The sequence below is a fragment of the Stomoxys calcitrans genome, chromosome 1, assembly GCF_963082655.1.
Source record: "Stomoxys calcitrans chromosome 1, idStoCalc2.1, whole genome shotgun sequence".
In the NCBI taxonomy this organism is placed as follows: Eukaryota; Metazoa; Arthropoda; class Insecta; order Diptera; family Muscidae; genus Stomoxys; species Stomoxys calcitrans.
Window position 1 is genome coordinate 212,725,964 of NC_081552.1, and position 27,727 is coordinate 212,753,690.

The 27,727-nt window shown below is 37.9% G+C and overlaps 2 protein-coding genes across 3 annotated transcripts in view; one reads left to right on the top strand and one right to left on the bottom strand.

Moving 5' to 3' along the window:
• LOC106086395 (protein tipE) lies at positions 1–27,656 on the bottom strand. 2 transcript variants are annotated; one of them, XM_013251064.2, is made up of 5 exons: positions 27,434–27,656; positions 22,050–22,245; positions 21,295–21,468; positions 15,633–15,869; positions 1–5,490 (listed from the first exon to the last, which is right to left on the bottom strand). In XM_013251064.2, exons 1-5 carry the CDS (start codon positions 27,654–27,656, stop codon positions 5,445–5,447), a joined length of 876 nt encoding a protein of 291 aa, XP_013106518.1. In that variant the 3' UTR covers positions 1–5,444. The 2 variants fall into 2 exon arrangements, with proteins under 2 accessions (XP_013106518.1, XP_013106508.1); XM_013251054.2 differs by lacking the exon at positions 1–5,490 and adding an exon at positions 8,993–10,107.
• LOC106086282 (neurobeachin-like protein 1) overlaps positions 6,158–27,727 on the top strand; it is a 296,682-nt gene continuing 275,112 nt past the window's right edge. The window contains exon 1 of the mRNA XM_059360778.1: positions 6,158–6,185. The gene's annotated coding sequence lies outside the window, so the exon portion shown is untranslated. The remainder of the gene's footprint in view (positions 6,186–27,727) is intronic.

The window sequence follows — 27,727 nt, forward strand, 5'->3', positions numbered from 1 at the left end:
TTCGATGTTTTTATTTTCAAAGATGTATTATTTTATATTTAAGTTTCTGTTCTTATAAACATAAAACCTTTTTAGTTACTTTGGTTGATTTTGCTTTTAATTTCCCAGTTTATTTTTTATTGATTGTTTTTAAATAATTTTTTATCGGAATAAATTTTCAGGCATTTTTATTGAGTGGGCAGGATGGGGGGAGAGGAGAAAAAGTATGAATTTGAAAAGCAAAAAGTGCTAAAAATTTATTTCATTTTATTTCATTTACTTTTCATCTCATTTCTTTCGGTGTCTTATCTATCATTTGCGTTTTATTGTATAATGGGCAGAAATATCATGTATTATATTTTCATGGTTAGGATTAATGGTATTCCAAAAGAAAGAAAAATTTTAGAAAAATTAAAAAAAAAAACCATTTAAAAATTGTATCTGCTTTTTCTGTGTTAGTTTGCTTGTGAAACATATGGATAAAAGCTATAAAATTGATTTTGAGATGAAAAGTTGATTGCTTTTGTTTAGTTTTGTTTTTTGCTTATTTGGTTATATAAAAAAATTAAGCTGAAGGCTAATTTGATGTTTTTTCTCATTTGTTTCTTGCTGTATAAATTATTTATTTTATTATTATTATTTTTTTTCCATTTTTTATGTTTTTTTATTACAATTTCTCAAAATTGTTGTCCCTCAATTTATTGCTAGAGTGAATAGACATTGGTTTACATTTAAACATTATTGTTGGTGAATTTTCTTTGTCCAATTGTAACAAGAAAACCATGTTGTACATAGAATATTTTTATACAGCTGACTTTTGTTTTATTTTTCTTTTAATATGGATTGTTTGTTGTATTTGTTGGGGATTTCTTTGAAATGATTTTTTTTTGTAGCGTTTTTGTATGATTTTTTGTTTTTTGTTTTTCATAAATTTTCTAAATGAAAGCCTGCGTATTTTTTGGTTTTTATGTTCTTTGCTTTTCAAATTGCCTACATTTTTGTAGAAATGTTTTTGTTTTTTTTTTTTTTGTTTTTGTTACAAAAATTATTATTACACAACTAAAACAGGTATATCACAATTTTTAAGGTTTTTTTCTTTTTCTTTAATTCATGAATTGTTTACATTTTAACTACACATATTCTTGTATGTCTTTGTATTAGGTATCGCTATGTTGGTATTGTTGTTGTTATTTATACAATCAAAGAGTATGTAAACTTTTAATGTTATGGGGAGTGATAAATTTGTAATAATAGTCACTAGAATTATAATGGGGAATATATGTATCTATCATCCAAGGGACAATTAAAATTTGTTAGTTTCAAACTTCTAAAAACTGGACTTTATTTCTTGAAGTTATATTTTTTTCGAACTTTTTTTTGAGGAAACAGAAGGCCATCTACTCACCTATCAATGGTTGCTGTCAGATTCAAGTTTAAGCTAAATGATACGGGAACTCCTTTTTATAGCCGATTTCGAAGGGCGTGCCTTAGGGCGACACACGAATGTCGAGTTAAACGCAGATACCTGCCATCACGGCCCAAACCTGCGAGGCCCAAGGGTGAATACAATGCGTCTACCAACGCCCCCACATGTGGAAACCCACACATGAGTACCAATTTGATCCCACGTATTTGGACGTGTTCACCTGCTTGGTTAGGAGCGGAGCGCTACCTAGAACTCCTTCCGATCTATGGGTCCCGGCACCCGGTTGAAAACGCAACTCCACTCCGAGCTTATGCTCTACCCGCGATTTGGGTACAAACCACAGCTACCACGTTGCTCCCTATCGGGGCCTCACCATTGTCAGGCTGGAGCCAAAGTTCCAGGGACTTCTGACACCCGTGGTACCAGATTAAAGTCTCCGTTCAGACTTCGTAGCCTTAAAAGACTACTACCAGTTGAGCCCCAAACAGTTCCGGACTGGTCCCCTTGCATGAGAAGAATCGCCCTAAGCCGACCTCAAGCCAGCATACAAAAGTATGCATCAAACATACAACAGGAATATATACACAAACGCAACATGGGAGTTTACAATCAACGCGGCCACCCTCACGGGTGACCGAATACAACCACAACAGCAACGGGAACCGACAATGGGCAAACGCCACTGCATCAACATGGGCAAGGCAGGTGCCAGGCCACGTCATGCACCCAGCACCAAATCACTCGGTCGCGCCAGTACAGCAACACCTCGTTATGGATAACTAGCGTGTATTCATCCCTCCACTTAGTCTTGTCCGCCTCCTAAGAAATACTGCCCGGGAAAAGGTGGCCAGCCTTGCAACAGTCGTCTCGTCTTCAAGGGCCATTGTTTGGATGCTCAGTTCAACCATCGGCAGCAGTCGCTCTGCCATTCTAATAAGCCAGTGTGAAACTGAAACTCACCATTCGGTATTTGCACTGCTCTCATACTTTGAGCATGGAGAGACCAAACAAAGAGTGGGAGAAAGGATGTGGTTAACTTATATAACAGTTGTCGGAGATATAATGCTATATGATGTTGTGTTGTGGTCTGGTGAATGGCGCTTCAAAAGTCCACTTACTGTTCAATAGTCCACCGGATCTAAAGGATGGCTTGTTTGTGCATCACAGCCTCACTGAAGCCGACACCATGTGATGCACTGAATTTAATGCTACATTTAATGCCTCTAGACATTGTGGCTGGACAAATTGCTGTGACCACTGCCATGAGGTTAAGGGAGCTTTTTTTGGTTATGTGACGGCTACGGACACTGTGTTAATATTGATACAATATCCGATGTTCCAGGCAGTGTAGATTATACCCTACCTGAGCCGCTTTTTGATTAAAAAAAACAGTTCTATACCACTGGAACTACGATATCCCTGGTAATAGAAGTAACATAGACTTCTATACGGATGGTTCCAAACTAAACACCTGGTCGTTTAGTGGGCTTTTTGAGGTGTACTCTAAAGATCAAGGACTGGTCATATCGAAGAGGTTACCCGACCACTGCAGTGTGTATCAAGCAGATATCCTTGCAATTAAGCAAGTGGTGGAATGGCTAAGATATAATGCCATTACGACAATTGGCATAAATATCTTCTCAGACAGCCATTAAATCCCTGGAGAACGCATTTCTGAACACAAAAACCGCTCTCGACTGTCCCAGATCTCTCAACGAGATGACTGAACAGTTCAAAATTCACCTGTTCTGGGTGCCGGACGACAGTGATATCCTAAGGAATTCTAAAGCAGACGAGCTTGCGAGACTAGGAACTACCTTACACATTCTAGGGAAACTGGAATCTGTAGATATGATTCTAGCGACATGCAAGCTAAAACCAGCCCCGGTGAACAACGAATGATAGATGGTCACAAAGAGGGGGCTGTGAGCATTCCAACACTATGTGGCCTAATCTAGACTTGAAGAGTTCTACCGCTTTCCTGTCACTGCCTAGACGTCTCAGTCATTGTGTCCATCATGACAGATCACTGTCTAATCAGAAAACATGCTGACAGACTGAAGGTTGCCAGCAACGATTTTTGCAGAAGCTGTGAGGACCTCGAAGAAGAAGAGACTATAGAACACCTTCTGTGTGTGTATTCCGCACGAGCAGTCATAAGGAGTTCCACTTTAGGTTCTTATTTCTTTGAAAACCTGTCTGATTTAGCGGTTGTTAACATTCGCAAGTTGTTGGGCTTTCTAAAGCGATCTGGATGGTACAACGGTAGGAACTAGAAGGCATCTTCCTTCTTCTGTTCTTTTGGTATCACAATGGACGAAAACGTCTAAGTGGGTTTGATGGCAAACTGCCACTTAAACCTAACCTAACCTATATGTCCGTTTTGGATGATTTTGGGTACATTGATTGACATTTAACCTCTTTTTTTATTAGATTCGTACTCAACTCCCAAATACCTTTCGTTTAAGTGTCATATTGTACAGGTCAACGTATATACCCGTTTGGGGTAGGGCGTTCCCCTTAGGTACTTGCTTCGCTTATGAACATTCCATTAAAGAACCGGGCCAAAACTTCTCACAATGAGTGCTGTCCGATTCAAGTTTAAGCTCAATGATGAGGGGCCTCCTATTTATAGCCGTGTGCGAACGGCGTATCGCAGTGCGACACCTCACAAATGTCGTCAGCATTAGAAGGAGATAACCAACGCACTTTCAGCGCCATAGGGGAAATGCTTACCTTAGCGCTATAGTGGCTTCCTATCCAATCGGTCTACATGTCCATTTTGAGGGGTTTTGAGGATCGGGCGGGTTTCTTGAAATTTAACGACTTTTTATATCAGATTCGTATTCAACTCCGAAATACCTTTCGTTTTAGTCTCATATTGCACAGATCGGCCTATACGCCCATTTGGGGTGAGGCGTTTCTGCTAGGTACTTGCAAATGCAAATTTACCCATGAACTTTGCATTAAAGAACAAAGGCAAATTTGTCACATATCAATGAGTCCTGTCCGATTTAAGTAAGACTTATTGATAAGGAATCTCCTTTTTATAACCGTGTCCGAGCGACATGTCGCAGTGCGACACCTCTTTGGGGAGAAGATTTTACATGGGAAAATACCTCACTAATGTCGTCAGCATTAGGAGGAGATAACCAACGCTGAACATTTTTTCTGTTGTTTTCGTCAGGCGTCGAACACAGGCTTTCAGCGTCATGGGGGAGAAATACTAACCTCTGCTCTGCAGTGAACTCCAATCCAATCGGTCCAAATGCCTGTTTCCGGGAGTTTTGAGGATCGGCCGGGCCTTCTGAAATTAAACTGCTTTTAATATCAGACTCGACTCCGAAATACCTTTCGTTTGTGCCTCATATTGCACAGATTGGCGTATATGCCCGTTTGGGTGGGGCGTTCCCCCCATGTACTTAACCCCAGATAATTCTCATAAATGGGTTCACCCAGGGCTGATATATCTGAAATATAACGCAAATTATTGGCACAGTTTTTCGTCGCCCAAGTTTTGCCTCAGCACTGCCACTCTTTTGGGGTTTTCCTCAACTAGCCCCATACTGTCATCCTGAGACATTGGAAACATGTTATTGGAATTGCCACAACAAAATTTAAAATTTTTTCTTCAGATATATAAACTATCAATTTTTAATTGCCCCTTTTCAGATAAAATTTTTCTATATTATAAAATACAATTAAAATTTTACAGCACTTAAGGTGAAATCTAAATCTAAAAAAAGAAACATAAAACAAAAGCAATTTAATTATATATGTAAATATTCACAAATAATATTACAAATTAATTGATTAGACTATATAAATTCAAAGGAAATAATTAACTTTACAAGTGAGGATGGCTAAGTGCTTAGATTTTGTCATTGTTGGCTTTTTTATTTGAAAATTTCCTTTTAAAATTATTACAAAACCCAAAATTAAAATAGGAAAAAGAAAACATAAAAATGATTTAGTGTAGGTGTTGAAACTATTTTATGTATATTTAATACTATTTTTTTAATGAATTTTTTGCATTTGTCTAGTATTCCATTTCATCCTCATCATCACTGTGACACAGTAGTTTGCTACAGAAAAAGAAAAAAACAATTTAAGGGGGTGGAGAAGAAAACAAAATAAAACGAATGGTTTTTCTAACGATTTTGTGAAAATCTAGATATATATATATATAGAGAGAGAGACAGAGAGTTTTTATAGTTGTGGACTAAGAATGAAGGGTGTCTTCCTAACACAGAGAGGGAGGGAAAACTAAGTTTTGAATGAAATGATGTTGGTATTGAAAATATTGTATTGAAGTAATATATGTGTAGAGGTTTAAATTATGGTATTTAAGACAAAAACACATGTTGCATGCACTAAAATTCACAATTCAAATTGAAAACTATATCAACAGTAAAATGAAATCGTAAGAAACTCTAGATTTATATGAGCATATGGAAATTATTAAAACATGCCTTTAGTTATGGGGTTGTGTTTAATGATAGCGACAACGACTAGAAGGTCTACAATCAATGCTGAAAATAATATTTCTACACGTTTTTTCTTCAACAGTACACAATTTTATATCGTAGAGTAGCGAAAAGGAATGTGTTTATGTAGTATAGAACTTTAAAAATTATTATTATTTTTTAATTTTAAATTATATGTTGTATGTATTGTACCTTTTTTCGTATATCTTGAAACAGTAAAATTCCTAACAAGTTTTTTTTTCTTTTCTTACTTTACAGTTGCTGAAATTGTAACATTATGGAATGCCTAAACTGTAAGTACAAACATAATTATTTATAATGTGTATTTATGAGAACAAAATGTTTTGACCCAATAACGCCGAATGGGTAGAAAATACTCAAAAATAGAACTGAAAATTATAGCTTGATTTATGTGAGAGGGAGGCATTTCAGTAGCCGAGTTTATAGCGAGCTCGCATTGTAAGTGCTGAGGTCGTGGGTTCCATTCAACACCAGAGGCTTTGGCCTGTCGCTACTGTTGTACGGACAGAATGGACCTCAAATGATCTAAATGCGACTGTAAAGGACAGCCACTCTTATCGAACCTAAACTAACCTAGCTTTTTTTTTTTTTTTTTTTTTAATTCATTTTTATTAATGCTTTCTATCTTAGTATAGATATTTACATTATTATCGACATTATTTTGTATATTATAATTACTAATGGTGCCAACCCAGTGGTTGGCCCACGTATAAAATTTATTTATGCATCATTAAAGTGGAGTTAAAAATTTACAGTAGGTCTTGCGGTGCTTTTCTTTTGAGCCGCTTAAATGTTTCAGTGTTCCTCATCAGGTTTGTTGCTAGTGGGTTTGGATGTTGTTGAATTCTCAATTTATAATTTTGGAGTTGTGACAATACTTCTTCCTGGACAGTTTTTATATTTAATTCCTCGTGTAGTCGCTTATTAGTTATGTAGTATGGTGCACCTGCAATTTTGCGTAATGTTTTTGATTGTAGTTGCTGTAGTAGTTTGATTGTTGTATGTGAAGCGGTTCCCCATAGCTGGATACCGTATGTCCAGATTGGTTTTATAATGCATTTGTATATAAGTATCTTATTTTCTAAGGATAACTTGGAAATTGGTCCAATCAGAAAATTCATTTTTTGTAGTTGTATATCACAAGCTTTTCTTTTTATTTTTATGTGCGTTTTCCAAGTTAGTTTCTTGTCCAAGTATAGTCCCAGATATTTCGCCTCATTCGCCTGCGGGAGTTGGACTTCATTCATTTGAACTGGAGGGCAGTTTCCGTGGTTAAGTGTGAATGTTACGTGTATAGACTTAGTTTCATTTGGTTTTATACGCCAGTGTTTCAGCCACTCGCACAAAGTATTTAGGTAGGTTTGAAGCATATTGCTTGCTATTTGTGGATTTTTATTAACAGCTAGCACAGCGGTGTCATCAGCGAATGTACCCACCACTGCGTTCTCTGTCTGTGGTAGATCAGATGTGAACAAGATATATAAGATTGGGCCCATCACACTCCCCTGTGGTACCCCAGCTCTGACAGATTTTAAATCACTCATTTCATCGGCCTCTTGGACGAAGAACATTCTTTTTTGAATATATGATTTAATTAATAGATAGTAATTTATTGGAAGAAGTTTCCTTGCCTTGTAGAGAAGACCCTCATAACCTAGCTGAGAGTGTTTTAAATTTGGTTTCATTCACATACAATGGATAATTAACGAGTAAGAGCGTGCTAAGTTCGTCCGGGCTGAATCTTTTATACCACCCACCATGGATCGCAATTGTCGAGTTGTTTTTGCGGTTTCTCTTTTTAGACAAACAAAGAATAATGGATAAGAATTGTTATGCTATTCTAGTTATATCAATATTCGGACCGTATACCGATTCGGACCTTAAATGATGAAGACCATAATAGAAGTCATTGAGTAATATTTCAGTCCATACGGATTAGAACTGCGCCTTGTAGGGGCTCAAGAAACATAGTCGGGAGATCGGTTTATATGAGAGCTGTATCAGGCTATAGATCAATTCAGACCATTTTAAACACATTTGTTGAAGGTCATGGGAGAAGCCGTTGTACAAAATTTCAGCCAAATCGCGCCCTCTAGTGGCTCAAGAAGTCAAGATCTAAGATCGGTATATATGGCAGCTTTATAAAACCATGGGCCGATATGACCCATTTACAATCTCAACCGACCTAGACTGATAAGAAGTATTTGTGCAAAATTCCAAGTGCCTAGCTGTACTCCTTCCAAAGTTAGCGTGCTTTCGACAAACGGACAGATACGACATGAGGGGTATTGAAAACAATTAAGAATTTTGTAAGTAGCACGGAATTCCTAACTTAAAATTTTTTTTTTGAGGTTACTTTATAGTTTTTAGAGCGCACAACAAGTCGATTACTGGCTTAGGTGTATGTCCATAGTGGCAAGGAAATAAAACGATTTGAACCTATTTGAAAACTGATGTCGAAAAGCCTAACATAAGTCACTGCGTCAAAATTCAGTGAAATCGGATTATAAATGCTCCTTTTATGAGGCCAAAACTTTAAATCGAGATATCGGTCTAAATGACAGATATATCCAAATCTGGACCGAGTTGGGCTAAGTTGCAGAAAGATGTCGAAGAGCCTAACACAACTCACTGTCCCAAACTTCGGCGAAATCGGACAATAAATGCGCCTTTTATAGCCCCAAAACCTTAAATCGAGAGATCTGTCTACATGGCAGCTATATCCAAATCTGAACCGATCTGAGCCAACTTGAAGAAGAATGTCGAAGGGCCCAACTTATGTCAAAGGCCCTAACACAACTTACTGTCCCAAACTTTGGCAAAATCGGACAATAAATGCACCTTTTATGGGCGCAAGACCCTAAATCGGCGGATCGGTCTATATGGGGGCTATAGCCCATCTTCAAACTTAACCTGCCTATGGACAAAACAAGAATCTGTGCAAATTTTAAGCTCAATATCCCTTTTTTTTAAGACTGTAGCGTGATTTCAATAGACAGACGGACGGACATAGCTAGATCGTCTTAGATTTTTACGCTGATCCAGAATATATATCCTTTATAGGGTCGGAAATAATCTAATAACCTAATATAGCTCCCATATAAACCGATTTCCCGATTTGACTTCTTGAGCCCTTACAAGCCGATTAGGCTGAAATTTTGTATGATGTGTTCTGTTATGACTCCCAACAACTGCGCCAAGTATGGTCCAAATCGGTCTTTAACCAGATATAGCTCCCATATTTTAACAGAATCCATGGTGGTGGGTTCCCAAGATTCGGCCGGCCGAACTTTGCATTCTTTTACTTGTTTATTTTTTTTACCCTTTATATTAAGTTAATAATTTTTTCAAAATCTATATATTACTTAACACTTCCTTTTACGCTACTTTTATAAGATATTAGTTTTCAAAACGATACTACTATTGGCAACTGTACTAATAGAAATTGGTGCGGACAAAATTGTGCTAACTAACTAAAACCTATTTACGATATGGGACCAACAACATAAGTTCAAACAAAATGTTATTTTATTACGAGCATATCACCGATATGAACTACTACTACTCGTATGGATGAATGTCTAAACTAAGAAATAAATTAATCAAAGCTACAAAGTGGTTACTTGAAAAAGATGACCTAAGTGAACTTGATATACGCAATGCTTTAGAATTACTATCGAAGATAAAAGAAAGCCCAAATAAGGGTCTATTCTAAAGTGCTTTTTGGTAGGTAGCATCTTTATGTTTGCTTAATGGCGTATATAAGGTTATGCGTTCGCTTAATTTTTGGCTTATTTAGCATAAAATGTACAAATGTACATTTCATTCAAATAGGGACCTCTTCATTATGAGGATTATAGATTAAAGACTATATATTGTATTTGTTTTTTTTTTATTACTTTTTATTATTTGTAGCTTTGTGTTAAATTCAAATGTTTCTCTTTCTCAGGCACTTGCATTGGAACAAAATTCATTTTCATGTCAAATTCTAGATTCATTCGTGTGTCTCTTTGCTCAGGGGGGGCGGTTTTCTCTCATTCAATCATTTGTTGTTGGGGGGGACTGTGTGTGTTGGGATAAGGGCATGTAGAGAGTTTTCTTAACTTGTTCTGGTCTTGGGAGCAACAAAATCATGTTCAATAACTATTCAAGGAAATTGATTTTTCCGGATTACATTTCATGCAGTTAGCAATCCTGTAAAATATTTATTTAAAAGTTTATCATTTTCTTGCTTAGACAAATTTCATTATATGCTATTTTGCTCTACTTTTACTGAGATATATTCCAAAGTAATGTGTTTTTATTTTTGTTTTATAAGCTAATTCTTTGGAATATATTCCTCCTTTGATTGTAGTTAAATAATGTGGGAATTGTGATAAACGTAAAATATGCAAAAATAAAATGGTGTTTGAAATGGTTGCTATAAGGGAAAAGAGTGATTTTCAAGATTTTCATTAATCCCCGTATTCTGAATTTAAATTTCTTTTATTATTTTAATGAGTTACTTTTATAAGCGGAGCAAGGCCCTGATAGCATTATTAAATACTGAAAATCTTATACCTTATACAATCGTAATGCAACACTCCGTCGGGCTATCGCACTATGGCGCAGATTGAGAAAACAGGTGGCAAAAATTAAAATTTTCATGTGCCTCAATCTTATGTAAAACATTCCAAGGATTTCAAAAATGCTACCCACAAAAATGTAGATTTTTTATTTAGGAGATACAGCCGTTCAAAATTTAAACTTTTTCCAATTTAAAAAAAAAAACACAATTCTAGGTATTTTGGTACGATTTCAAGTATTATACCTCGAAAACTAGTTAAGGGATTGCCACTTTTTATTTTTTTGTACTTACGTAATAAGTGTAGATTTATCAAAAAAAATAATAATGATTTCTTTAATCTTCTCCAGGTAAATCACTATATAAATAGTACCCATTTTCAACTTTGATTGAAATTAAAAAAATGAAGCCGAAATAACCCTCGCCATATTTTCAAAATACGCTCTTCGAATGCCCCTTAACCTAATCAAAAAAAAATGGCTGCCCGCAGTTGCCTCAATTTTTTTAGGGGAAAAATGTAAAAGAGGCATATTTCAAGTATTCGTATGTCGTGCATTCCGGGGAAATCCACTACTATGTTCTTGTTATTTAAAGTATACGACTTATATTTTTCATTCTTTAATGCTTGGGAAATTCAACAATTCAACATCATAATCAGGTCAAAGGTTCATGCCACTATGAACATACACCTAATCAGGTCCTAGGTACGTAAAGTCATAATTAAACGAAGAATTTAAAGGTTATTCATAAAATGGGATTTCCTAAAAGTATATGATCAGTAGGTATACCTAGTTGATAATTTACTTCCGTTACCATCCATTGAATAAAGTTACATCTATTGAATAAGGTTATCTGTCTTTTACCTGTAAACCTATGCCAAATTTTGGCAATTTTCCCCAATATCCTCCTACATACTTAAGATGGACAAAAAGCTACCTAACAAGTTATCAGGTCACACTTGTAAGAAACTGCTTCATTTACAGGCCAATACCAAAAGGTGCCTGTTACTGAATACCAAATAGTGCAAAAAAAAACATAATTCATGGATAAGTTTTGAAGTGAAAGTTGGCGCTGCAAGTACTGAAAACATGGAGTTGAACAATTCAAAATTATTTGACCTGTTTAGAGAGATGCGAAAGTATAAAAACAAAACTTTGTCTGAACTATGTAAAAATTAAAAGAGAATGGATCAAATCTAATCGAACCAGTGAAAGATTCAACGCAAACTATCAGGACTGGCTTATGAGAGGACACAATCTTGGATACATTGGTAGAAGAGTTGCCGACTATATCAACCGGAGAATCAAAAGGGAGAGCAAAAACGAGTATGGAGGATTGTTCAATTTGCACACCAATAAATTGACCACTCCTCAATTATCGGAAGCGTTGTCTATCAAATATACAAAGGACAAACAAAAAGTTAGACCGCAAAGTACAAGATCTGTTGCTGATGCTAGCCCAAAGCGTTGATGTAATGGCTTAGATATAATTGGCTATCAGTCGTTACCAAATGGAGAGCTTCTAAAGAAGCATAGGATTCTCTTAACAAATTCTATAAAAAATATGCAAATTTGCCCATGAACATTCCATTAAGGAACAGGGGCAAACTTCTCACATATCAATGAGTGCAGTCCGATTCCAGTTTAAGCTCAATGATAAGGGAACTCCTTTTTATGGCCGAGTCCAGACGGCGTGCCGCAGTGCGACACCTCTTTTGAGGAGAAGTTTTTACATGGCAAAGTACTTCACAATGTCGCCAGCATTAGAAAGGGATAACCATCGCTGAAAATGTTTATGATGTTCTCGTCAAGATTTGAACTCGGGCGTGCAGCGTCATAGGTGGACATGCTAACCTCTGCACTACGGTGGCCTCCAATATAAATATGAATTAGAGAATAAAAGAAAAAATATGGATTACAGAATACGTTTAAAGCATCACGGGTGAGGCAAAATGAGGACCTATACAACATTTTGGCAGCATCTACTTATTTCTTCAAAGCGGAATGCATGATCCAATTAAAAAAATTATTGAAATGTTTCGAAATTTTCAACTTTAACTGCCTCAATTAAAAAAAATATTAAAATTTTTTGAAACTTATTTTTGAAATATGATTCGCAGAATCGGCTGTAATCCAAACATTTTTCGATTCAATTAAGTTCAAAGCCATCAATATAACTTCCAACAGATGTATAGAATCATGTGCATACCATGGGAGTAGTGTAATTTACATAGACAAAAAATCTGCCATTACACAGAAACACATGCATTGGGAAAAAGTACAGCTAATAGACAGGGTTGTCGAGCGTGGTTAAATGTGGTATTTATATCACAGAGTCGTTTTCTGCAATGAACTCGGTATAGGTAAAACATAGTAACGTACGGTCCTTGAAGCCTTCATACCTTATATGGCTGATGAGTAATTCTAAACCAAATTACGAAACGCGTTCTATAGTGGTTGGTGTGTGTTGCGATCTGTCTTTCCTTTTCCATTGAGCTCGTCTCGAAACATAAACAAACAAAAAAAAAAAAACAATGATTGTTGCAATTAATTTTCGAAGTCTGTCACAATGGATCGTCAACGAAAATAAGAAAAGGGAAGTGGAACGGACGGCACGTATAGTGCGATCTCTGAGAAAACTCGATAAAAATCGAACAAAGTTATTGCCGACACCAAAATGCCTTGAACATATCAAATACCTTGGATATATGTATTCAGTGGCACGTCCGTACTCTCACCAAACTGGTACATGGTGAGCGACTTCACCGTTCCGACAAAAATGCCATCAGAGCTATTTTTGCGGAAACCATACAAGATGGTGGTTAACCTTACTCTACATAACCCTGAAGAGCGCAATAAATCGAACGAAGTCATTACCAACACTAAATGCGACTAGCTTTGATAGGAGTGCACCATGCCAGACCCTATCAAATGCCCTGGAAATATCCAGAGCCGCAATCTTACCCTCAACCAACTGGTGGATTGAGCGACTCCAACGTTCCGATAGAAATGCCATGAGGTCATCCATAGAGAGACTGCGGTAACCATACTGTTGGTCGCTAAGAAGGCCAGTAGACTCTTAATACCTCACAAGATGGTGGTTAACCATACTCTCCATAATCTTGGAGAGCGCAGAGCATATCGCAATTGGTCGGCAATTTGCAGGGTTGTTGGCCTCACCCTTTTTGGGGTTGGGCTGAACGTTTGCAATCCTCCAACTCGCCGGGAAAACTTCCGCATTGTAAGCAGGGTTAAAAGGGTTGTTTAGTGGACTAGCAAGCATCGTAGAACACTTACAAAGGACAAGTGTTGTTATACCATTCTGGCCTGGAGATTTATTGACGTCGAGATCCGGACTCTTTTAACTCCACGCGTTCGAATGAAGATCTAAGGCACCGAACCAAAGGCTGATTTTCTAGCTATTATTATTTTGGCAACACTGGTTTAAACAGCTCATGCACGTTTCGTGTTTTTTTTTTTCACTGTCAAACATCTTCAGTTTGGTCTATAATTTAAGCATGAATCGTCTTAACAAACGAACAACGCTTGCAAATTATTGAAATTTATTATCAAAATGCGTGCTCTGTTAAGAAAGTTCATCGCGCGCTCCTTCCATTGAGCGACGAACCTCATTTTTGGCTCAAAGTTTACGCAAATAGACAGAATTTTCGATTTTGGAGTGAAGATTAGCCAAAAGCACTGCAAGAGCTACCAATGCATCCAGAAAAAGTCACAGTTTGGTGCAGTTTATGGGCTAGTGGCATCATTGGACCGTACTTCTTCAAAGATGATGCGAATCGTAATGTAACTGTGAATGGTGAACGCTACCGTGAGATGATATCCAATTTTTTTTTTGCCCAAAATGCTAGAGCTTGACCTGTATGACATGTGGTTTCAACAAGACGTTGCCACATGCCTCACAGCACTCTTAACAATGGACTTATTGAGAGGCGAGTTCGGTGAACACATGGTCAGACCTAATTGTGAGTTCCAGAGGCATATGATCCTCTGGAGACATTAAACCCATCCAACAACTCCAAAACATCGGTGGAACCTATAGTGTAGTCTATCAAAGTCGAACCCATACCACCGCGGAACATATATTCGCCCTCTCTGCCACCTTCACACCGCCCATTAAAGATTACTCCACCTAAGTCCTCAATCACGTTCAGGAGTTTTCGACCTTTACTATCTATACACTTATCCTTTGACATACGTCCTGCCGTGATGTTCTTAAGAAGTTCAGGTTACATGGTTATTAATTGTTTACTTCTCATATGTTTAATAAAACATTAATTTATTCTAATAATATTCTACAATATTTTTAATGTTGTCCTAAAAATGTCAATGCGCAAATTGTTTTTATAGGCCGTGTAAAGATGATTTAGTATTGTATATATTGAAAATCACTTTTTTCCTTATAAATTAGATAACATTAAACAACTAACATCCATTTCTAAATGAAAAACAATAAAATGTGTGTTAACCAATAATTAAATAATTTCAATATTTGAGAGCCAATATTATTGTTTATTTTTTTTTGTTATAATAATAAATGTTTTTGCAATATGAATACAAAATTTAAACATGCTACAACAGATATATAACCATATATACTCATAACAAAAAGTAAATAAGAAGAAAAGAACACATTTTCATAGAAAAGACTAGCCAAATGCATCGCAGCCGAATAATAAAATATTAGTTTTCCAACATTTCAGTTATCAAAAATATTTTTATAAAATCTTATTAAAAAAAAGGAACCAATTCACAAGCATGCGATACCATTTTAATTGTCATAAGTGTTTAAGTTTTTGATGTTCATGTTCAAAAACACATTTAAACTACGTATAGCAGATTGAGGAAAACAATCATAAAACTAGTTAAAGGGAGTAATTGATATTCAAATTCAAGTTCAAACATTTTCGCTCTTTTTTTTTTGGTTTAACAACATTGTCAACTAAAAACAGAAAAAATAACAAAATAATTATCAATCTTAATTTTTTGGTAGTCATTCTTATATTTCAAATTATTTTAAATGTGTTATAGTTAGAGGTTGTGGTGAATAGAAACACAGAGGGAGAGTAACTATATGGGGAGGGTGTATGAAATTTGAGGGGCAGACAGTTTGTTTGAAATGTTTTTTGTGCACTCACTCTTCCTTTGTGGGAAACTTTTCGGCATAGACCCTTGATGACTTATTGCAGGCATTGTCGCAACAGGGACAATACCAATAACTCAGCACACCGATGGACAGGGCGAACAGCACCGTGGGTATAATCAATGACAATAGCAGATGGAACAGGTTGTTCTCCCACGAGTAACGGCCTATGACCACTTCGGGATAGGCACGGCTATAATAGCAGGGGAATGGTTCTCCAATGTGTTGAAAGCTACAGAGAGAAGGACAGGGAACATTAAATGAGCATGTCTTTAATGCTATAGCGAAATATCAATTAATGTAAAAACACCTAAACGAAAATTATGGTAAAAAAAGTGAATTCATGAATCCGTTGTGCAATGATTTAATGACTAGTTGACAATTCTTAAACACTGATTTCAGTTTTAGAAATTACAAACATAAATTTTGTATTGTGCAAAAAAGTTTTGGGATTTCCCTAAATCTTTAATAGTTCATGAACATTTTGTTTAAATTGAATTTATTTAAATATTCTAACTATTTTCAAATATTTGTTGTTTCTTATTGAACATTCGAGCTCGAGCTCTTTTTTTCGTCTTCCGCCATCATCGGGATTTCTGTTACACTTACAAAGGAAAACATATATCAAACACATATTTTTATAAATTTACTAGCTGAACCGGGCCTGCTCCGCAGCGCCTTCTTTTACTTTCTCCGGAACAAAATTATCCTTTGAATATTTATTTTCGACAATTAAAGAGCTTTTAGTGAAATACCATGCTGCGAAAATAATATTGGGTTGCCCAAAAAGTAATTGCGGATTTTTTAAAAGAAAGTAAATGCATTTTTAATAAAACTTAGAATGAACTTTAATCAAATATACTTTTTTACACTTTTTTTCTAAAGCAAGCTAAAAGTTACAGCTAATAACTGACAGAAGAAAGAATGCAATTACAGAGTCACAAGCTGTGAAAAAATTTGTCAACGCCGACTATATGAAAAATCCGCAAATACTTTTTGGGCAACCCAATATATGCATATCGCAAAAGCATAACCATATAAATGCCTTTATCTGAATCCCATATGATCTTTACTTGGTCTATGAATTCGCTCGCAGGGTTTAGGGTCATTAACGTTTGGGTGTTAGATATACTCCATTATTAAAAGTCTTTATTTTAGCTCGATATTGTCATGATGTCCGATTTAGGGGTGTTTTTGGGAGTGAGGTGGTCTCGTAGACTTTTGGCCCAGAAAAAAATATCACCATCGTCCTCTTCTCTCAAATGCCATTTATTTGAACCCCATATTGCCATTGGTTTAAGGGGAGTTTTTGGGATGCGGCGTCCTCAAACATTTGGTCTCAAAATTTGTACTCTTTGGGGGTGGGGTGTTTAGGGAATGTGGCGGTGCCGCAAATACATGGTCCCACATTTGGATATCAGATTCGTATTCTACTCCCAAATACCTTTATTTGAGCCCCATATTGCGATAGTCAGTAAATAATTGTTGTTTGCGGGGTGTTTTAGGGAAGGGGTAGGCTACCGAAACCTTTCATTTGAGCCCCACAATGACGTGGTTGGTAAATATGCCCGATTTAGGGATGTCTTGGGGAGAGGGGTGGTCCCCCAAACACTTGGCCCTGAAAATATATTAGCATCGTGCTCTACTCTCAAATATCATTTATTTGAAACTCATATTGCCATTGGCCTCAAAATTGAATATCTTATTCGCTTTTTAATCTTAAATAACTTTCATTTAAACCCCTTATTGCAAAAGTCAGCTAATATGTCCGGTTTAGGGTATGGGCCTAAAAACTATCAATATCGAGATCCACTCCCTTTAAGACCCAAAATTGTCATGGTGAGCAAATACGTCCTATTTGGGCGTTGTTATGGGGGTGGGACGTCCCCTAGGGAGTTGGTCCCGAATATTGATATCAGATTCGTGGTCTACTCCCAAGTACCTTTCATTTGAGCCCCATATTTCCATAGTCGGCAAACATGACCGGTTTCGAGGGTGTTTTGGGGGATGAGGCGGCCGATCAGTGATTTGGACCTGAAAATATATATCAGATTCGTGTTCTACTCTAAAATACCTCTTACTAGAGCCCCATATTGCAATGGACAGCAAATACCTCCTATTAGGGCAATGTTATGGGAGTGAAACGTCCCCTAGGGATTTGGTCCCGAATATTGATATCGGATTCGTGGTTTACTCCTTTCATTTGAGTCCCATATTGCCATGGTCTGATTTTGGGGTATTTTGGGGTTGGGGTGGTTCCCCAAACACTTGGTCCGACAATTGGATATCAGATTCGTCGTGATTGGTTTATATTGTACAAATGACGATATAACTGCAATTTTAGTCCAAATCGGACGAACATATATTGTATATATATTTGGTAGGTTTTGGGGGTGGGGCGCATTTATAATCATTTTGTCATTCCGTTTTCAACACATCGAAATATCCAATTCCGACCCTATAACGTATATTTATTGTTGATCAGCGTAAAGACAAATGCGATCTAGCCATCTAGTACGTCCATCTGTCTGTTGAAATCACACTACAGTCTTTAAAAATAGAGATATTGAGCTGAAACTTTGCACAGTTTTTTTTTCTTCATAAGCAGGTTAAGTTCTAAGATGGGATATATCGGACTATATCTCGATATAGCCCCCATATAGACCGATCCGCTGATTTAGGGTCTTAGGCCCATAAAAGCCACATTTATCATCCAATTTTGCTGAAATTTGAGACAGTGAGTTGTGTTAGGCCACTCGACATCTTTCTTCAATTTGGCCTAAATCGGTCCAGATTTGGACATAGCTGCCAGCTGCAAGAACCAGCTGAGAAAAATCCCACGACAAAAGTAGAATTAAGCATCGAAAGGCGGCCACCGTAGCGCAGAGATTAGCATGTCCGCCTATGACGCTGAGCCCCTCGGTTGGAATCCTGGCGAGACCATCAGAAAAAATTTTCAACGGTGGTTTTCCCCTCCTAATGCTGTCAACATTTGTGAGGTACTATGCCATATAAAACTCTCTCCAAAGAGGTGTCGCACTGCGGCACGCCGTTTGGACACGGCTATAAAAAGGAGGCCCCCTATTCATTGAGTTCAAGGTTAGGTTAGGTTTAAGTGGCAATCTGCCATCAGGCTCACTTAGACGTTTTCGTCCATTGTGATACCACAGAAACAGAAGAAGGAAGATGATTACCAGCTCCTACCGTTGAACCATCCAGATCGCTTTAAAAAGCCCAAAATAACTTGCGAATGTTCACATCCGCTAAATCAGACAGGTTCTCAAAGAAATGAGAACCTAAAGTGGAACTCCTTCTAACTGCTATTGCGCGACACACACACAGAAGGTGTTCGATAGTCTCTTCTTCCTCGATGTCGCTACAACTTTTGCAAAAGTTGTTGCTGGTAACCTTCAGTCTGTCAGCATGTATTCCGATTAGACAGTGACCTGTCATCACGGACACAATGACTGAGACGTCTGTTCTAGCCAATGACAGCAAAGCAGGAGATCTCTTCAAGTCTAGATGAGGTCATAGTTTTGGAATGCTCACAGCCCCCTCTTTGTGACCATCTATCATTCGTTGCCCTTCGGGCCTGGTACTGAAAACTTAGCTTACATGTCGCTAGAGGTATACCCACAGATTCCGGTGTCCCTGGAGTGTGTAAGGTAGTTCCTAGTCTCGCAAGCTCGTCTGCTTTAGAATTCCTTAGGATATCACTGTCGTCCGGCACCCAGAACAGGTGAATTTTGAACTGTTCAGCCATCTCTTTGAGAGATCTGGGACAGTCGAGAGCGGTTTTTGTGTTCAGAAAGACGTTCTCCAGGGATTTAATGGCTGTCTGAGAAGATATTTATGCCAATTGTCGTAATGGCATTATATCTTAGCCATTCCACCACTTGCTTAATTGCAAGGATCTCTGCTTGATACACACTGCAGTGGTCGGGTAACCTCTTCGATATGACCAGTCCTTGATCTTTAGAGTACACCTCAAAGCCCACCTGGTCGTTTAGTTTGGAACCATCCGTATAGAAGTCTGTTACCAGGGTTCCAATGGGTTCGATCAGGAATAGTGTTACAGTAATTTTTATCAAAAATCGTCTCAGGTAGGGTGTAATCCATACTGGCTGGGACATCGGGTATTGTATCAAGGATAACACAGTGTCCGTAGCCGCCACATGACCAATGAGAAAGCTCCCTTAACCTCATGGCAGTGGTCGCTCAATTTGGGTAGCCACAATGTCCAGAGTCATAAGGTACATTAGATGGTATCATCCTCAGTGCGGCTGTGATGTACAAACAAGCCATCCTTTGGTCCGGTTAAGTATTGAGCAGTAGGTGGATTTTTGAAGCGCCGTCCTATGTCAAAAAGAAAATCGAACCATCGAAGACAAATTTTACGACGAAAAGAAGAACGAATCCGAGGATAAGAATCATGCGACGAAAATAGAACGAGGCACCGGAAGGAAATCCTACAGTGAAAAGAAGAACAGAATAATGATGTGACGCGAAGTGGGATAGAATCGAAAGAAAAAATAGTAAAAATCCATGTTTTGAGGTAGAAAAAAGGTAGCGATAGCTCTTTGAAATTTTGCGTGGTTAGAACTAAGGTGTTAACGAAATCGTTTCCAAAATAATTTTTGGGCTGTGTATTTCCTGGGCGTTATGACTGATCATCAATGAGATCACCAAAAATAGAATTTATGTAAACTTGGCAGCAATGATAAAGCAAGAAGAAAATGTAAAAGAAGGAGGAAAAGTAGGAAGGAAGCAGAGACTACGGAAATGATAAACCGTATGATAAAAGTAGACTATAACAAGGAGCAGAGAAGTTACAGCAGACAAAAACCTTATCCAAGTTAGTGGATAAGAATACAGGAATTTAGTGGATGTCTCGAAGCTAAGTATGCCTTTCATGAGCTATTCCTTACTTTAATGCTTGAAGATGAAAAACAGGTAGAATAAATAATTCCAGAGTTCATTGGAAGTATTGAAGATTTGTATACGTTTTTTGAGCTTTTCCGTACTTTGATGCATGAAAATTGAAAATTCTTCAGATCAAGAGAAGCTGCTCCGTTTAAAATCTTCATTGAAAGGAGACTTGTAAAAAACTTTCCATTGAAATGTTCCAGCTATGGAACTACCGTATAAACGTTAGATGAAAGGTACGTCAATGAAAGGAATTTATTCACCCATTAGTTAGATGAACTGTTAGATCAGCCAAAGGTGAATGGGTTATCAGCACTCAAAAATAAGCAAGTACTGGATACATTTATAGAGTGCATACTTTTAGAGGTGATAAAAGCCTTTAATTTGACCGCCTATGAATAGAAGTTGTTTGATCTACATTTGGATCAATCCACATTGACGACAGTGTTCGTCTATTGCGCTATTAAGGCGCTTCGTCAAATAATCAGTTGCAACTACAGTTTAGCCCACATATTGTCACGCGGCAGTGGAAGAAGTTCACGGATTCAGATAAGATGAGCTTAAGTTGATGTCAACAATCCTACTAGAAATAGGATTGCTAGGACTTATTCTTCTTGTCGATTTCTATGCAATACAGACTACTCATTCCGTCATGAACTTCTTTAAATATTTTGAACTTTTAAGCTTTTTTTTCTTAATCACACATCTAGTTAAAAAAAAACGTTTCTTACCCATATTGCTGAGCAAAAATACTGCAATTCGTGGTAGGCGGATAGCCACATCCTTCAGAATTTATCAAAAATTTCGTATAGCTGACATCCCATAAAACTGTCTCCAAATCTCGCGGATTTTTCTCCCATTCAGCAAACGGTATTCGCGTGTAATTCACATACAATTGATGACATCTATAAGACAAGGAAAATCGTATATAGTTTATTTCTGTCACACAACAACAAGTCCATAACCTATAAAAAAACTAAAATTGTTATTCAATAAAAATTCAGAGTTTTTTGCCCTTTTGAAAAAATAAATTTAAACAAAAAGAGGAAAGGCATTTTAGGTTTAATTTTTTGTCTCATTTCAATATAAACCTATAGAAGAATAGAAATATGAATATTAAATTTTACATTTTCAGTTTATATGTTTTTGTGTTATGGAGAGAAAGTGAAAGAGTTAAATTAGAATTCTTTTGGTAAAAATTTTAAGTGAAGTTTTATATTAAAAAAAAAATTGTAAAGCATTTTGTTATGTAAAGTTAAGCTTTTAATGGGTGCAAGTATTTAAAGCCTTGTAAGCAGATGCTTTTGTTTTTTCTAGCTCTTTGAAATGCTTCTTCAATAGACTGCAATTATCAAGCCTTTGTTTTCTATTTGTTCTTTTTTTTTGTGAAAATATGTAGCTGCAAAAAGCTCACTAGCGGGTTTTATAGCTAGCCAATTTAGGTTAAACAACGATTTTTTTTGGGATTTTAAATAAACAAACTCACTTGTTGGGCGATGATGTACAACCCTCTCGGCATGAACTCCATGTGCAGTTTTTAATGCCCGCAGCCTGAATGTGATCGATGACAATGCAGGTAACCGGTACCGGATCATAATCGGCAATTATGGTCGAAATAGCAGGATCAACAACGAATGGTATCAGAAATAGAAATGTGAAAACCGATAAAATGGCTGTGGTACCTGCAAGATAAGGAGAAATTCAATAAAATATCTACATAACAAAAAAAGATTACACTGAGAGAATTGTTTTTGTAAAACAAGATTTTAATTGAAACAATTTGATATTAAATAAGTAAAATCGTTCTAAGTTCGGCCGGCCGAATCTTGGGAACCCTTCCACCATGGATTCTACTAAAAATTTGTTCAAAATAAATAAAATTTTAGGGCATAATTTTGTTCTACGTAATAAACTTCTGACAAACTAGCAACAATTAAAACCTCTAGGAACCGAACAAGGATGATCGAGACACCGGTTTACAAGGGAGCTATATCAGGTTACAGACCGATTTCGATCGTACTTAGTACTGATGTTGAAAGTCATAACAAAATACCCCATAACAAATTTCAGCCAAATCCGACAAAAATTGGGGCTTATAAATGCTCAGGAAGTCCAATCTGGGGATTGGTTTACATGGAAGCTATATCAGGTTATAGACAGATTTGAACCGTACTTGGCACAGTTATTGGAAGTCAAAAAAGAACATCACGTGCAAAATTTCAAATCCAAATTCCAAATCGGACAAAAATTGCGGCTTCCAAATGCTTAGGAAGTCAAATCGGGAGATCAGGTTATAGACCAATTTGGTCCGTACTTGGCACAGTTGTTAAACGTCATGACGGAACACCATATGCAAATTTTCAGCAAAATCTGACAAAAACTGCGGCTTCCAGATGCTCAAGAAGTCAATTTGGGATTTTGGTTTATATGGGAGCTATATCAGGTTATAGACCGATTTGGACCGTACTAAGCACAGATATTGCAAGTCATAACAAAACACTACAAAATTTCAGCCAAATCAAACATAAATTGAGGCTTGTAAGGACCCAAGAAGTCAAATCGGATGATCGGTTTATAGGGGGGCTATGCCAGGTTATAGACCGATTTGAACCGTACTTGACACAGTTGTTGAAAGTCATAAAGGAACACCATATGCAAAATTTCGGCAAAATCGCACAAGAAGACAAATCGGGAGATCGGTTTACATGGTAGCTATATTAGGTTATAGACCGATTTGGACCGTACTTGGCACAGATGTTGCAAGTCATACCAAAACACTACATGCAAAATTTCAGCCAAATCAGACAAAAATTGCGGCTTGTAAGGACCCAAGAAGTCAAATCGGGCGATCGGTTTATATGGGAGCTATATCAGGTTATAAACCGATTTAGACCGTACTTGGCATCGTTGTTGGAAATCATAACGGAACACTAAATTCAAAATTTCAGTTAAATCGGACAAAAATTGCGGCTTCTAGGTACTCAAGAAGTCAAATCTGGAGATCGGTTTATATGGGAGCTAATCTGAACCGATATGGCCCAATTGCAATCACAAACGATCTACATCGATATTAAGTATCTGTGCAAAATTTCAAGCTGCCTGTTTTACGCGTTCGACCTCTTTCGTGATTTCGACAGATGGACGGACGGAAAGGCTATATCGATCAAGAACGACGAGACGATCTAAAACATATTTATACTTTATGAGGTCTTAGGCGAATATTTCGGGGTGTTACAAACGGAAAGACTAGATTAGTATACTCCCACCCTATGGAGGTGGGTATAAAAATAGAAAATGCCGAACATAGTAGATTTTGACATAAGAAGAAAGGCTAGGTTGAAAACAGAGTGCGGATATTAATCCGCCCCATGTCACTATGGAAAAAAAAGTAACCTCGAATCCTCGAAAAAGAAATTCTAAGTTACGAATTTCATGCTACTTACAAAATTCTTAATTGGTTTCCATGCCACCCCCCTTATCTGGTTCATGTCTGGTATTGTGTTCCCACCTAAGTACCGGTATCTCATTCCCTACACATGCTGCCACTTGGTGCATCGATTTTGCACAAATGAGCTCGTAATCCTATGTGTCCAGTTATGACACCGAAAGCTATACTGACCTCCTCCGTTCTTCCTTAAAGTAATAGCCTGGTTTTTTCACAATCCGGATCTCCTCGTAGGATTTTCGCCGTTTTACTAAGCGTTCTGCTGTTCCACCGTGTAACGTATGCGTTCGTCGACCGCGCGCTTAACTCGGACTGCGTCGACCCGAAAGGCTTCGGGTTAACCAAGTTTATTGAGGGCAATTCTCTGGCCTTCACTGCTTAATTGTCTGCTCTTTCATTCCCCCTTACTCCGCTATGACCCGGCACCCAAACGATGCGGATTGTGTCATTCCCAGGGAAGGCGTTAAACTCCTTCTTACACTCCAAGATCCCATCCTCAATCCATTCTCCCATCGTCTTAAGTCTCATAGCCGCAGTGGCTGCCTCACACTTAATCTGTATGTCAATGGGTCGGATATTTAGAATAGTCTCCAGTGCCCTAGTGAGCGTGGTCCTCATCGCTCCGCCTATGCCAAGACAACATGTTATCTAAACCTGTTGTATGGTCCTTATGTTGTACTTTTTCTCCATAGCAGTCCAAACTACTGAGGCGTAAGTAAGTTTTGGTCTAATCACGTTCCTGTAGAGCCAGTGGACTATCCTCGGATTCAGGCCCCATTTCGAGCCTTCGGCCCGCCTACATAGTGCCTAACATCTGTGAGCCTTCTCAGTACGCTTCTGAATTTGACACTTCCAATTCAGTTTCCTGTCCAAGATCACACCTAAATATTTGACCCTGTCAGTTATCAAAATCGTCATATTGAGGAAACGTGGTGCGTTGAATTAGCCCACCTCCGCTTCTTCGTGAACGGCCCAAACACTTGGTCCCATATTTGGATATCAGATTCTAATTCTACACTCAAATACCTTTTATTTAAGCCCCATATTCCCATGGTCAGTAAATAAGGGGGTGTTTGGAGAAGGGGTCCACCCCCCAGACACGTGGTTCCACATTTGGATATCATATTCGTATTCTACTCGCAAATACCTTTCATTTGAGTCCCATATTGCCATGATCGGTAAATATGTCCGATTTAGGGGTGTTTTGGGGGTTGGGTGGTGTTGTGCGGGTGAGGTGGCCCCATAGACACTTTTCCTGAATATTGATATCAGATGTGTGCTTTACCAGATTTCAGTCTTCTCTGGGTTAACATTGGGACCTCTAGGTCTAACCCAGTGGCGTAACATCTGCAAGATACTTTCGGTCCTTCTGCATAGCTCGTTGGGATCCTTACTCCATAGAAGTAATATAATATCGTCTGCATAGCAGACGGGTTCCAATCCCTCCTCAGTCAACATCCGCAATAGGTCATTTATGGTGGTCACCCATAGGATTGGCGATAAAATGCTTCCCTGTGGCATGCCCTGTGCCACTTTTTGCCTTATATTTATGCCATGGAACATACAATTTATCCACCTGTTCCTTAGCATATGCTTTATCCAGTCTCTAAGGACCGGGTCCACCCGCTACTGGTCTAAGGATTGGATCAGTGTGTCAGAATTTCAATGCATACCGCCAGTGTGTACGTTTTGGCATCGAAGGATTCTTCTATTTTATGCACAACCTCGTGCAGGGCAGTCTCCACCGACCTTCCCTTGTCATAGGCATACTGTTTGTATTTGAGCAGTTCGCTGGATGTTCTACTCTTTATCATGGTGTCCACAATACGTTCCATGGTTTTGAGTTGAAAGGACGTAAGACTTATGGGTCTGTAGGCCTTTGGTGTCGCATAACTTGCCTTGCCGGGCTTGGGTATAAACACCACCCTTGCCTCCTGCCAGGCTTTCGGAGTATATGCATATATACGTGTTAAGTACGGTCCAAATCGGTCTATAATCTGATATAGCTCCCATATAAACCGATTTCCCGTTTTGCTTCTTGAGCCCCTCGAAGCCACAATTTTCATTCGATTTGGCCTAAATTTTGCACATAGTCTTCTATTATGACTTTCAACAACTGTGTCAAGTACAGTCCATAACCTGATATAACTCCCATATAAACCGATCTCCCGATGTGACTTCATGAGCCCCAGGAAGTCGCAATTTTGTCCCAATTGACTGTTATGAATGAATTTCAGCAACTGTGCTAAGTACAGTCCAAACTGTTGTATAAACTGATATAGGTCCCATATAAACTGATCTCCCGATTTGACCTCTTGAACCCCTGGAAGCCACAATTTTCATTCGATTTGGCTGACATTTTGTACATAGTGTTCTATTATGACCTTCAACAACTGTGTAAAGTGCGGTTCAAATCGGTCTATAACCTGATATAGCTCCCATATAAACCGATCTCCGGATTTGACTTCTTGAGCACTTGGAAGCCGCAATTTTTGTCCGATTTAGCTGAAATCTTGATAGCGGTCGAACGCGTAAAGCTAGCCGCTTGAAATTGTGCACAGACACTTAGTATTGATGTAGGTCCTTGGGTATTGCAAATGGGCCATATCGAGTCAGATTTAGATATAGCTCCCATATAAACCGATTTCCCGATTTGACTTCTCGAGCCCCTGGAAGCCGCAATGTTTGTCCGATTTGGCTGAAATTTTGCATTTAGCGTCCTGTTATGACCTCCAACATCTGTGTAAAGTACGGTCTAAACCGGTCTACAACCTGGTATAGCTCTCATATAAACCGATCTCTCGATTTGACTTCTTGCGCACTTGGAAGCCGCAATTTTCATCCGATTTGGCTGAAATCATTATAGCGGTCGAACGCGTAAAGCTAGCCGCTTGGAATTGTGCACAGATACTTAGTATTGATGTAGGTCCTTGGGGATTGAAAATGGGCAATATCGGTTCAGATTTAGATATAGCTCCCAAATAAACCGGTCTCTCGATTATCCTTGTTCGGTTCCTAAATTTAGTTTGTATAAAATTTAAGCAGAGTGGTGGGGTTCCCAAGATTCGACCCGACCGAACGCTTTTTCTTGTTTAAGGTACAAACAAAAATCGATCTACCCATCTCTGATAGATCTTGAATATACAGCAATATATTGGCTGTTTGGCCTGAGAATTCTAATCCTTTTACGGATTTTATTTTTTTAAGTATTTGCCTTTCACAACCAATTTTTCTTCTGCTATCAAATTTTCATAAACTCTTTACTAAACTTTCTTAACTTCACAGCTTGAAGAAGTTTTTTTTTATTAAAATCTTTTTTTTTTTTGCCAAAAAAATGATGACTTCAGCTCGAAGATTACTATGTGTTTTCATTCCACCAAATTTTCTCTCAGTGTAGGTTAAAAAAAAAAAAAACTTTTACTCACCCAAGCATACAGATGTATAGAATTTGGCCTTTTCCAATATGGTTTCAATCTCCAAATCGATTTTATTACTTTTGGTATTGGCCGTTGTGTGATTCAGTGAGGAGCGGCTGGAACGACTGCTATGCAGGCTGGCCTTGCTGCCGACATAACTATGATGGGCCGACATGGTGGGGCTGGTCGGCAATGAAGACAGAATTGTGTTGGCGGTATTGCTCTTTTTCATCTTGGCTGATGGTGACGAAGATCTAAGTGGCTAATATGATGTTCAAGTATGTAGATGGTCTATATATGTGT